Raw genomic sequence first — 13,620 nt, 5'->3', positions numbered from 1 at the left:
GATTCCAATCAAGTACATGGAGACGTGGGGTGGGTCTGCTTCTGGGCCTTTATGATGGAGGGACCCTCCCTTTTGCTTCACCTCTACTTCTGAGCAGGTACAGATATCCTGTGTCTATGGGAAATTATCAGGGCTCCAGTTGCTGCCATCACTTGAGCTGGAAAAATCACATGTAATAACATTTCTTCCTCTGCCATAGATAGGTCGTAAGTTGACATCAGTTGCTTTTGGGGAATGGGGTAAGAGAAAAATCTAGAGCAGGATACCATTCTTCTTTATACGCTAGTGCAAAGGGGCAGTTCCTATAAAAAGAGTCTATGCTCCTGGGTCTCAGTCAGCCCTGGGGGGAAGACCCAGTCACTGGAAACCAATCAGGAGCTAGCAATTTACTTTCTTAAGAAGCTGAACCACATTTCAATAATCTCTAAGAAAAGAGTTATGCCCATATTGACCAAGGAAAACACCTACAGATAAAGAAACAGTACCAAAGAAGACTAGAAAAGCCAGGCTTTGAACCAAGGTCCTTTGACTTTAAATCTAGTGTTCTTACTTTACCATACTACTGGACTTCATGACTGATTTGATTAGAGAAATGAACTGATGTCCCTAACTATAGGATCTCCCTCTATTATTTCCAATATGTTATTATAACCTATTTGCAAATATTTATTTAAAATTTTTGCATCAATGTTCATTAGGATATTGGTTTATATTCTCTCTCTGTTTTGCCTCTGGTATAGGTATTAAGATCATATTTGTATCATAGAAAGATATTGGAAAGGTACTTTATTTTCCTATTATTGCAAAGTCTGTGCAATATTAAAATTCTTTGCTCTTTGAATGCTTGTTTTCCAATTATTCCAATTATAATTCCAGAATTAATTTGTTTTCCACATATTATGTTGGTCCTACAGTTTGCTCAGAGTTGTTAAGGGTATGGTATGCCAGTGGTGCCTCCATATTAGAATTTAGCTCATCATGCAATTTATCATGTCCTTCAAGACTCCTCATATCTCTTGATAACCTAATTTCCAATTTAGCTTTCAATATTCCTTAATTTGAGTTCTTATCATACTGGTCTTTTTATTGTTCTCTGAAGATAACTGGTTAATTCATGCCTCCATATCACATTGTTTCAGTAGCCTGGAATACTTTCCTTTTCTTTGCCAATTCAAATCCTACACATCCTTCAATGTCCAGCTAGAGTCTCATTTCTTCCATGAAGCTTTCCCTAGTCATTCCAACTTCAGTGACAGTTTCCTCTCTGAACTCTTCTAGCACCTTCTGTCCAAACTTAATCATATAAAGTACAGTCTTGTCCTCTAAGTGACATTATATACTCATTGGAGATAGGGACCACATCTTGTACTTCTTTCTCTTCCCAACATTACCCCATAGATTGTAGGTACTTAATACATAGCTCAGTGATTGATTAACTCATACCAACAATCCTCAAATTCCTTTAAGAAGCACTCTTTACAACCATCTCCCAATATCCTTTCCACCCTCCTGCTAAAAATAAATCCCAAAGTTTCTTCTTCAATACTTCAGGATGGGAAGAAGGTACCTGATATGGGGGAAGGATGAAGGCACCTGAGGGGGCATAGTGTGAAGCCCAGAAATTAGAAGCATAGCTAGGACAGGAAATGAAAGATTGCTGACCTGGGTCCCTCCAAAAGAAGAGTATCCAAGAAAAACACCAGGGAAAGAAGGAGATGACCTTGGTAGAGGCATAATCTAAAGTGAGAAGGAACCATAATTAATTTGGTGTAGGTCAGGGGTGGGGAACCAGTGACTTTGAGAATACATGGCCCTTTAGATCCTCAAGTGCAGCCCTTTGGACCCAGAGGGCCACATGTGGTCTGGAGGCTGCAGGTTCCCCACCCCTGGTGTAGGTACTCCCTCCGCCAATGTTGACCACACCCTTCTAAAACTCATACATTATTTTTCAAGGGTTCCTGTTGTTAAGAATAAATAAACAAATCCTCTGTAGCCAAACTGGTGATGAGTCTCTCTGAACTCAGGTAGGAGGGTCCTCAGATAACAGGCATGCCATCTCTGTTGTAGAATCACAGAATTTCAGAGTTGGAAGGAAGCTCAGAAGCCATCTAGTTCACACTATACCTCAACAAGAATCCCTATTTAAAGACGGCTAAGTGGCTCAGTAAAAAGACCATTGGACCTGAAGTCAGAAGGCCTCAGCTCAAATCAGGCCTTAGATACTTAGATGGGCAAGTCACTTAATCACCATCTGCTTCACTTTCCTAAACTGTAAAATGGGGTAAAATAGAATCTATTTCCTAGTGTTGCATGAGGATCAAAAGAGATAATATTTGTAAAGCACTTAGCACAGTGCTTGGCACAAAGTAGGCACTTAATAAATGTTTCTTTCCCTCCCCACAAAATAGCTTAATGAATAGCATTTATATTTAAAGCTTTTCTAGCTTGGAATGCCCTCACCCTTCCTCTCTGTTTTGCATACCATTGGTACAACCTTAAAAAAGTCAGGGAATTGTAGGGCCAAGACAATATTTAGAAAATAAATTAATTCTATCAAACATTCAAAGAACAATTAATTCCAATATTGTACAGACAATTGTACAAATAATACTGTTTGCAATAATAGGAAAAGAAATAATCTTTCAAATGTCTCTTTAGGATACAAATACAGTTTTGATACCTATACTAAGGAGAGACATATTATAGATAAAATTATAAACCAATATCCTAATGAATATTGTTACAAAAAATTTTAATAGATATTTGGAAATAAATATTAAAGTATTAAAGATTGTATACCATTACAACATATTCAACAAAGTTGCAGGCTATAAAACAAGTGTATATAAATTCTTATATAATACCAATAAAACTCAGCAAGAAGAACTAGAAAGAGATAGTCTATTCAAAATAACTACAGAAAATTATAAAATATTTGGGAGTATATCTATCAAGATACATTTAGGAACTATATGAACCCAAGTATAAAACACTCTTTGTAAAAATACAGATTTAAATAATAGGAGAAATATTAACTGCTCATGAGTAGACTGAGTCAATGTAATAAAAATTACAATATATAAATTAATTTACTTATTCAGTACTGTACCAATCAAATTACCAAAGGATTATTTTATAGAGATCAAAAAATAATAATTCATCTGGAGGAACAAAAGTCAAAAATCTCAAGGGCAGGTGGCAAAATACCATCACAATTTTTAAAAAAATTTATAATTATACACTTAAATACACAATAAGAAAAGAAAAAGAAACATATTACAAACTTAAATACAAAATAAGAAAAGGAAAAAAAAAAGCATTGACATGTGCACAGCAGAACATAACAGAAGATTCAAAATACAAAGCAATAAATTTCCATTTCAAGAAAGCCTATATAATAAATACTACACATTGTGCTGAGAGCTGTCCATCTTTTCTTTGCTTCCTTGCAAGTTTTCTTTTGTTCTCTGCTATGCATTACTGTTACAATTTGTAGAGAAGTCAAGGAAGATGAAGACTGAAGAAAGGTCACTGGATTTATTGATTGTGATTTCATTGATAACTTTTAAAAAAGCAGTTTCAGTAGAGTGGTGGGAGTGGAAAAGATTGTAAAGAGTTAAGGAGAGAATGAGTAGGGAAGAATGGAGTCACTGGCTATAAACAGCTTGGTCAAGAAGTTAAGCTATAAAGAAGAAAATGACAGAAGAATAACTGGATTGTATAGGTTGTGGAAAGGCTTTCCCTGCCAAAGAGTAGAAAAGCCTGAGCACATGGGGAAAAAAATGGAACTAATAGATTGCTGGTCAGTTGTGAATTGGTACAACTTTCTGGAACATAATTTGGAATTATGCAAGAAAAGTCACTAACCTGTTCAAATCTTTTGACCCAGAAATTCCACTATAAAACATATACCCCGAGAAGGTCAATGACAGAAAGAAAGATGCTTCATAACACAAAATATAGTAGTCACTGGTAGCAAAAAATTGAAAAGAAAATGGTTGGCTATCAATTGAGGAAATGGCTAAACAAATTCCAACATATGAATTAATGGAATGATTATAGTGCCATAAGAAACAAGTAGGAGAAATTCAAAGGAACATGGGAAAACTTAAAAAATGATTCAGAAGGAAAAAAGCAAAACCAAGCAAACAATATCCATGATGGCTACAATAATATAAATGAAAATAACACTAGAAAAATATAAATCTTGGTTCCAGAGAACATAGGATAAGACACACTTTGCTTCTCTCAGAAGATAAGTAGAGGACCACAAGGGCAGAATACTGCAGATGCTGTCAGACCTGGAGATAGTTAAGGAGACAGCGAATAGTGAGGAGTAGAGTTAGTGGGTACAGACAGCTTGGTCAAGAAATTTAGCTATACAGCTCTTTCTGTGGTGGCAAAGAATTGGAAATTGAGAGGATGCCCATCAATTGGGGAATGGCTGAGCAAGTTGTGGTATATGAATGTGATGGAATACTACTGTGCTATAAGAAATGATGAACAGGCTGACTTCAGAAAAACCTGGAAGGACTTGTATGGTCTGATGCTGAGTAAAATGAGCAGAACCAAGAGAACACTGTACACGATAACAGCCACGTTGTGTGATGACTAATATTGATAAACTTAACCCTTCCCGGCAATACAAGGATCTAAGACATCTCCAGAGGCCTTGTGATGGAAAATGCTATCCACATCCAAAGAAAGAACTATGGAAGTTGAATTGCTATTTTTTTCTCTTCTGTTGATTTTGTTTTCCTCTTTCTGAGGGTTCCTCCTATTGGTTTTAATTTTTGCTTACAACATCACTAATGTGAAAATATGTTTAATATGAATGTAAATGTATAGCCTATATCAGATTGTGCGCCTTCTTGGGGAGGGTGATGGGGAGGAAGGGGGAGAAAAATTTTAAACTCAAAAGCATATGGAAGTGATTACTGATAAATCAAAATAAATTAATAAAAAAAGAAATTTAGCTATAAAGAGGAAGAAAAAGACAGAAAAATAGATAAAAAATGTAAGTTGTGGAAAGGCTTTTATTTTTCCCCCAGGATTGGAAAGGTCTAAGCATGTGAGTAGCAGCATTTTGTCAATCAGTGTAACTTAACTGTTTATTTTTGTTACAAGAGAAGGTTCCAGGGGAGAGACTAGGGTATATAAATATATACATGCACACATAACAAACATATATATATATAGATGCATATGTGTATATACATGCATACATACATACATACATATTTATGTATAAAATGACTGGTATGTAAAAAAAAACCAAGGCCTCAATAAAGAGTTAGTGGAAGAGAGACTGAAAATGCTAGAGCAAAGTCCAGGACATAATGAATAGGATGGAGGGTCTGGATAGATGGATTAGATTTACTGAGGGGCAAGAATATCTTTTCTGTTGTTAGAGACAAGGAGAGAATGGATAATAAGGCTTCAGCAAGAATAAGTCATATCAGATAACTTTAATTCTTTTTTTTGATAGTTTTACTAAACTGGTAAATCAGAAGAATGCTATAGATACAGTTTACTCATATTTATGAAAGTGTTATATAAATTATACCATGCTATTCTTATGAAAAAGAAGAAAAAATGTGGACTAGATGGCAGTACAAATGGGTAAATTTGGAGAAGTCTGAATGGCCTGATTCAAATGGATTGATTAATGGTTTGATATAAACTTGGAAGAAGGTCTCTGGCCGGGTGCCATCTGGGATCTATGCTTGACTCTTTGCTACTTAATGTTTTATCAATGATTTATCAATGATTTGGATAAACTCAGAAATAGTATCCTTATCAAATTGTCAGATGACACACAACTAGTAGGGATAAGAAACACACTGATTGACATCAGGATCCCAAAAGAAGTCAAAAGTTGAGAATATTGGACTGAATCCAATTGTGAGATGCAATAGGTATAAATGTAAAGCTTTACAATGTACAAATTCAAGATGAGGAAGGAATGGTTATATAAAAATTTGTCTGAAAGAAAGTTGAAGGGAGGTGGACGGTTAATGGATTACAAACACAATGAGTCCACAGGCTTCTAGGTGGCAAAGTTGGTAGAACTGAACTTGAAGTCAGGAAGACCAAGTTCAAACCTTGTCTCAGACACCGAGCTATAAGATCCTGAGCAAACAACCTTTCTGTGCTTTGGTTTACTCATCTTATCTGTAAAATGAGAATAGTAAGAGTTCTCACTTCATAGGGTTGTTATGAGGATTAAATGGTTAATTTTTGTAGAGTACTTGGTAAATCTTAAAGTATTATATAAATACCAGCTATTGATTTTATTATAGAATATAATATAATTCAGTATATTATATAATCATTATTGAATAGAACATCCTATTCTAATCTATAATTATAGAATATTCCAAATTATATATTTACTATATATTATAACATAACATATAGAATAATAAGATTTAGTATATAAGTTAAATTTTAGTATTTAAGATTTCGTATATAAGTTAAAAAAGGAAATGTGATCTTGGGCTGCAATAAGAGACATAATTTCCAGGAATGAGGAAGTGATAGTCTGACTGTACTTGATTGAGTGACTGTGATCTTGAGCTTTAAAGAATGGAGGAAGGGAGCCTAAGGAAGCCCATGTCAGACAGCCTTATTCTTTTCAGGATAGGTCATCAACTGTTAGCAAAAAATCACAGGGTCAAAGATATAACATTGCCGTTAGAGGTCATCTAGTCCCAGTCATCTTACAGGTGAGGAAAAAAAAAAACTGAAGTTAAATAACTTGTCCAAAGTCATACAGGTAAGTAAGGGGAAGAGCTAGATTTTAACCCAGATTTTCAGTCTTCTTTCACCATCATATGTAAGAGGAGGTGGTTCATATGTGAGCAAAAGGAGAAAAGAAAGGTTTTGGAACTGTCATTGTGGGGACTGAGATAGGAAGCCAATAAGGTAGAAAGAAGCAATTGTCACACAGGCATCTTGGAGGCAGCTAGAAGAGGTGGTGCAGTGCATGGAGTACTGGACCTGGAGTCAGGAAGACCTGAGTTCCAAATGTGACCTTGCCAGTTATGAGAATCAAATAAGATATTAGTAAAGTGCTTAACACAGTACCTGGCACATAGTAGGTACCATATAAATGCTGGCTATTATGATGGCTTAAATGAAATAAGGTGTTACAAATTTATAGTAGATGAATTCACTTTAATTTTATAACTTTCTCCCATAATGTCCAGTAGTTTTGTGGTAAGAATGGAAAGTATAAGATAGTAAGGTAGAGAGTTGGAGTTTCTCAAGGATGAGGATTCTTCAAATTCTAGGGGAGTCACTACTGAAACATTAAAGTGGTTGATCATGAGGTCAAGTATGGAGAAAAATGACATCAGAGTAGGAGAGATGGACTGGGAGAACAGGGATGGTTCAACAGACCAGAGGTTAAAATACTGGCAAAGAGTAGGTTTAATGGTGAAGAGGTAAAAAGACAAAGAGTTCGTGGTTAGATAACAGAATTTCAGAGTTGTTGTTCGTCCTTCATTTTTGAAGAAGAATAGATTTTATAAGTAACACAATTCCAAGAGAGGGTGAAGCATGAAATGTAACCATGAGAGTGTGTGCTAAAATAGGTTGAAGAAGGATATAATCCAAGTTGAAATGTAGGAATTTCAAGAGAGATATCATCAACATGAATATTGGAATCCCAGAGAATTACTTCAGGGGATAGCTGGAGATATAGTAAGCTAGATACATAAATTCCATATCTACATTATAATTAAGATGAATAGGATAAAATTCAGCATATATTCATCAAAATCTTTTATACAATTGATGAACTCAGTATTTTATCTAAAAATGTCTTGCTTCTTTAAAAAAAAAAGAGGGGGAGTAACCCTAAGAGTCAATCATATCATTACCACATGTCAATAAAAGATAGCTGTGTCTGACAGGGTTCACTACACTCCAAAACTGTTAAACATTAAATAATGATGTCAACTGATGAAGTCAAAAGACTCAATATTGCAATGTAGTAAGCTAATTCCTAACTACCTAGAAGGTCATGGTATTAGCTATTTCAACCAAGATTTCTGGAGCTCTCTAGAGTTCATCTACTCCCACAGGTAAAAAGGAAAGATCCAGAAATAACCTGGACATCAAAGTAAGTTTATTGATGCACTTATTACATTAATCTGAAATGTTTGAAATAGGTTATCAGCACAGACGTGGACAGTAACAGGTGCTCTCTAAAGTTTTCAGCTTTACATACGTCTATTTTAAATCACCACATTCCAAACTAATCCACTTCCTGCCTTCATGTATCTCTTCATGTCACTTGGCCAGTCCAATGACCAGGATTATTTGTTTGGCTCCAAACCATCTGCACGGTGTCTTACTTATTTCCAGGGCTAAAGTTTTGGTGTTCCCTTTCTGTCTGAGATAGGATAAATGATTTGACAGTACCTCCTCTGAACATGGAAAAACATAAGCATTGAAACAATCTCCTTCCCTCACTACACAATAAGCACTACAAGTGTGCTAAGCACTACAAGAAACTACAAACTACTGCTTGATTATCCTTCTATTTAACACTTGCTGGCTTTCTATCCCATAACAACCATTCTAAATTTGTTTTTCTCTCCTCACGCTCCTAATCACACCCTTGCCTTGAAAACTCACAGCAAATGATCCTGCTTCTTAACTCACAAAGAAGTTTGAGACTCATTTTATGGAAGCTCCCTCAGTTTTCTTCCTAAATAAAATATCTTACAGTCTATTTTCTGCTCTTTCCCTCTATTCTCAGAGGAAAATGGATTGCTACTACTTGTTATCTTTTTACACTATTCTTGATCCTCTGGCTTCCTCAAGTATCTTGCTCCATTAAGTATCCTCTCTCTGTCATTCATCTCCAATCACTCCTGTCTATTGGCTCTTTTCCCTCAGCCTACAAACATACTTACATGACCCAGTCTTCAAGTTAACAGTGGCATCTTTATTGCCAAATCTCAAGGCCTTTTCTCACTTCTAATACTTCTTGACCTCTCTATAGCATCTGACAGTTAGTACCTTCTCCTCCTGGGTTTTTAATCTCCACTCTCTGTGTTGATGAAAACAATGTTGTTTGTCACATATAATAACTCATATTTGTACACTTACAGAACTTGTAAACATATATTTTAATCTATTTAATAATGTTCCAAATGAAGAATTTTGGTGGGTTTTGAACCTATTTGTTAAAAATATAAAAATGCAACACCTGCTTAAGTTTATAGGAACAACTGATACATATCAGGGAAGAAGGAAATTTACAACAAATTTACAACAAAAACCTTAACATAGTGGGATGGAAAAATGAATATCGTGATTTGGTAAGTGCACTTATTCCAAAGATCTGTGTATCTTTTGTAAGATATGTTTTTCAACTATTATTAACCAATAAGATCAAAAATAAAAATAAATTGAACTTTGAATCAGACCTTTGGATAGCTGTACCACAAAGAATTAAATCAAGATTTTAAAAAGTAATGAATGAATAAAAAAGTATATATTAAGTGCTCACTATATGTCAAGCACTGTGCTAAGAATTAGTGATACAAATTCAAAAAGGCAGTCTCTGCTCTCTAATTTGGGAAGACTACACACATAGGAGAGTTCAGCTGCAGGATGTATGGAAAGGACACCTATGGATGCAGCTAGTGGACCACTGACAAGACACAGGAGGTTAGGCATCAAGATGTCGGCTTCCTGAGAAGTGGCTTACCACCACTGGAAGTGTATGTGTGGGGAGTAGATCTAAGGGTTAGAGTGCAGAAGGAAAGAATTTTCTGTCACATTGTATTCACTCAAAATATCATCATAAACAATATTTTAGTAAGATTAAAAAAGGCTTTTGCATCATTACTTTCAAAATATTTCTTATACTTTTAAATTCTATTTTTGTGTGCTTCATAATGTACATAATTGTTAGTATAGTAGTAGATATTGCGGTCACATACTCAAAAACCTCTTGCTTATAGGGGTACTTGACCAAAAAAGTTTGGAGAACCCAACTCTAAAATTCCTTCTAGCTTTTAAATTCTATAATCCTTTGTTCATAGGGCTGAAGTGCAGAACTCAACAACAAGGAAAAAAGGCTGTTAATGGAGTATTAACAGCTGGCCCATACCTAAGGTTAGTTTTGAACCTGATCTTGGTAGATGTGGCTGTCCAGCCTTGTTATTTTTTCAAACATTTTACGTCAAGAAAAGTTGTTGACGAGAAAAATTCTTGGAGCTGAGACATAAACAATTTCAACGGAGATCAACAAAAGGGGAATTATACCTTAGAAGCTCACAGGAATGGCAAAGTATTTGGACTGGTTAAGATAAGACAGTCAAAAGGCAAGACCAGGAAGACAAAAGATTCTACTTCTCCAATATCCTTGTGATTTCATATCTATCTGTCTATCTATCTATCTATCCATATACACATACATATACACATACACATGTATATATACATCTATACATCATATATACCATATATACTTCTACCAGATATATTTAAAGTACATACACAGGTACCAGATGCATCAGCAACTCCTCTGCTGAGTTGCCTAGAACACTGAGAGGCTAATGGTATTATGAGAATAAACCAAGGGTGTCCTGGACCCTTGTTGGATGTGCATTGGGGAGGGGAATGGGAAAAGAGATGATTCTGAGGTTATGGTGTTGGAAGGAAGGTTCTTTAGTTAAAATAAAGTCCTGTACTTCTGGAAGAAGTTGGAATTTTAGCTGTACTGTGCACTGGGAGCTTGTTCTTCAGGTCTGCCTCCTGTAAACAGCATGAAGATAAATACAGGTTTCCTCTATTTCCCAGTGGCGGTCAGGCCTGATCAGGGGCCAGGACAAAATGGTCTTCTTCAAAAAGGCAATGTTAGGTAGGTTTCTGTTTTCCAGCATTCCCAACCACGAGCATAATTTAAAAGTTTCAAGGCATTTTCATTAACTTCCGGTCAATCAATAAACATTCATTAAGCATTAAGCCAGACACTGTGCTAAACCCTGGGGATGCAAAGGTCAAAGACAGTTTCCCCCCCACTCTCATAAAAGCATCCTTTTTCTTAAGAGGAAAATAAAAAGGAAAAAAGAAAAAAGTCATAGATAAAATCCAGTAAAAAAAGCAATGAACTGAACAAATTTCCTGAATGACTGGCACTACTCCTAGAGCTCCACTTCTGGCTAAAACATGACTCTCTCCTCCCTTCCTCTCTCCTCTCCAAAACTACTTCTTCCAACTCCCACAATTCCTAGGGCTACTCCAGACGCAAATTAGAGGAGGGATGGGGAAACCGCCACTAAACCCACCCTCTCTTTTAATTGGTCAATAAGAATTAGTCCCGCCTCACGGGCCTGGAACGGGGTTCCGTATTGGGTGAGAAGAAGAAGAGAGGCGACGTGGGCGGGGTAAGACTGCCGATGGGGAGGCGTGGTCCAGGTTCCCTGAAATCGTCCCTTAGCGCGCCAGGCACCATGTACCGTTCACTCCGGATCTTCCTCCTGCCTAGCAGGCTTTTGCAGCCCTCTCCTCCAGGCCCCGCGTGCGCCGCCTGCGCCCTGCAGCGGCCTCCGATCGCCGTTCGAATGGTGAGGGTCGTCTGCTGCTTTTCTGTTCCCGCTGCCGTCCCCGGGGTTAGCCCGCAGTGACCTTCAGCCTCTCCCCCGACCCATTGGCTGAGCCGGGCCAGGACAGGCCAGGCCGGAGGCCTGAAGTCGGGGCTACGAGCTAGGGGAGAAGGTTAGGTTGCACTCTGCGTTCCCTTCTCACGACCAGGGTTGAGGATGGTGGGGTTTTTTCTCCGACACCTTCCGGTGCATGGTCCCAGGGGCCTTAGGAGCGGGGAGTGTGTGCGCATGCGCTGTAGTGTAGGGCTCGTCGGTGCACACAGATCCTCGCGCTGCTCTGTCCTTCCTGATTTCCTCATCTGTAAAATGGGGACAGTTATAGTAATGATAATAGCACCTACTTCCCAGAGGTGTTGTGAGAATCAAATGAGATAATATTTGTAAAGTACTTTGCAATCCTATGTAAATGCTAGCCATTTATATTGTTATTATTTTAGACTTACTGCTAGGCTCTTGGGGTTTTCCCTTTCTTGCCCATTCTTGCACACATCTCTATCCTTCTCCCTGAAAAACCTGAGATTTTATCTGGATGATGCACAACAATATGTGGTGGTGCTTAGGGTTCTGGTTTCTACAGCCCAGGGTTGCTAAGTGACCTACCAGGAAGTGTCTTTCCAAGACCTGGACCTGGGAGCTTGAGTCAGAGCTCCTGGGTTGCAGCATGGGCCTTTAGGGAACAAGTGTGTGATGATATTATCATTATTTGGTGCCCTCTATTTTTCTGATCTGATGGAGGAGGCAAAAAAATCCCCAAAAAACACCTCCCCCACCCCCACCCCAGCCCCACATGCTGTGACCTGGGTTTAAAGCCCAGCATATGTAGAATAAAAGTATTTTGTGGCCCAGAGTACTGGACTTGGAGTCAGGAAGACTGGAGTTCACATATGGCCTCATATACTCATTCACTGTGTGATTCTGGGCGAGTCACTTAACCTCTGTGCCTTGGTTTCCTCATCTGCAAAATAGGTATAATAATAGTATTTACCTCCCAAGGTGGTTGTGAAACTCAATTGAGGTAATATTTGCAAAGTGCTTTACAGACCTTAAAGTGCTACATAAATACTGGCTCCTGTCATGACTTTCACAGTATTACTGACTTTAAAGGAACTTGATTACAATAATTTTGACTGCTTGAAAGAACTAGTTGTAATTCATAGTGGTGATGTCATGATAGTGTTGTTTTTATACATGAGATCATGTAAAATGTTTTGTAGTTTTGAAGTTTTATATAACTGTAAAAGCTGTTATTACTGGGAAGAAAATTCAATGAAAGAGGAGTTTAAAGTTCCAAGTCTAAGCAATAGCTACTACTGATTTGTTTCAATGAGTCCTTTTCATTTTTTTTTAGTTTCTTCATTTATAATTTAAAATATTGACAATATAGCCTTAAAAAAACCAAAATATTTATCAAAAGAATGTTGATATTGTATGCAATCTCAGGTGCATATAAAAAATTTTATGTTATTTGCTCCCTGAGAGCCAGGACTGTCTTTTGCCTTTCTTTGTATCCCAACATTTACTTAGCACAGTGCCTGGAACATAGAGGCATAAGTGCTTGTTGACTGACCGACTCTAACAGCATCTATATTTTCTGGGATGTTTCATTAAAGAAGTGTGTGTGATAATCAGAAAAAGGACTGTGGAGTCAGAATACAGATGGAAGCATACTATTTGCTCTCCTTTTCTTTTTTTTGTTTTGTTTGGTTTCTTCTTTCTCATGGTTTCTCCCATTGGTTCTAATTCTTTACAACATAACTAATGTGAAAATATGTTTAATATAAATGTATATGTAGAGTCTATATCAGATTGCGTGCGGTCTTGAGGAATGGGAGAAATTTAGAACTCAAAATCTTATGGAAGTAAATATAAAATAAATAAACAAATAACATTTTTTAAAAAGTATGTGTGAGAATCTGTTGAAATTGCTTTTTTCTCTGTGACTTGGTGGCATCATTTGTGATAGAATGCACTGGGCTGTTTTTTCTAGTTC

General features: G+C 37.0%; 1 protein-coding gene across 1 annotated transcript in view; it reads left to right on the top strand.

Annotated features, from left to right (window-relative positions):
• Positions 1–11,408: 11,408 nt before the first annotated feature.
• Positions 11,409–13,620, top strand: part of LOC114050239 (fumarate hydratase, mitochondrial) — a 31,155-nt gene continuing 28,943 nt past the window's right edge. Inside the window, exon 1 of the mRNA XM_027871885.1 lies at positions 11,409–11,591. Within this exon, the coding sequence (XP_027727686.1) occupies positions 11,424–11,591 (168 nt within the window). The 5' untranslated portion in view covers positions 11,409–11,423. The remainder of the gene's footprint in view (positions 11,592–13,620) is intronic.

The sequence above is a fragment of the Vombatus ursinus genome, unplaced genomic scaffold (genome assembly GCF_900497805.2).
Source record: "Vombatus ursinus unplaced genomic scaffold, bare-nosed wombat genome assembly UNPS02014798.1, whole genome shotgun sequence".
Lineage (NCBI taxonomy): Eukaryota > Metazoa > Chordata > Mammalia > Diprotodontia > Vombatidae > Vombatus > Vombatus ursinus.
The sequence above is the reverse complement of the archived record's forward strand: the minus strand, read 5'-3'. Positions and strand labels throughout refer to the sequence as shown.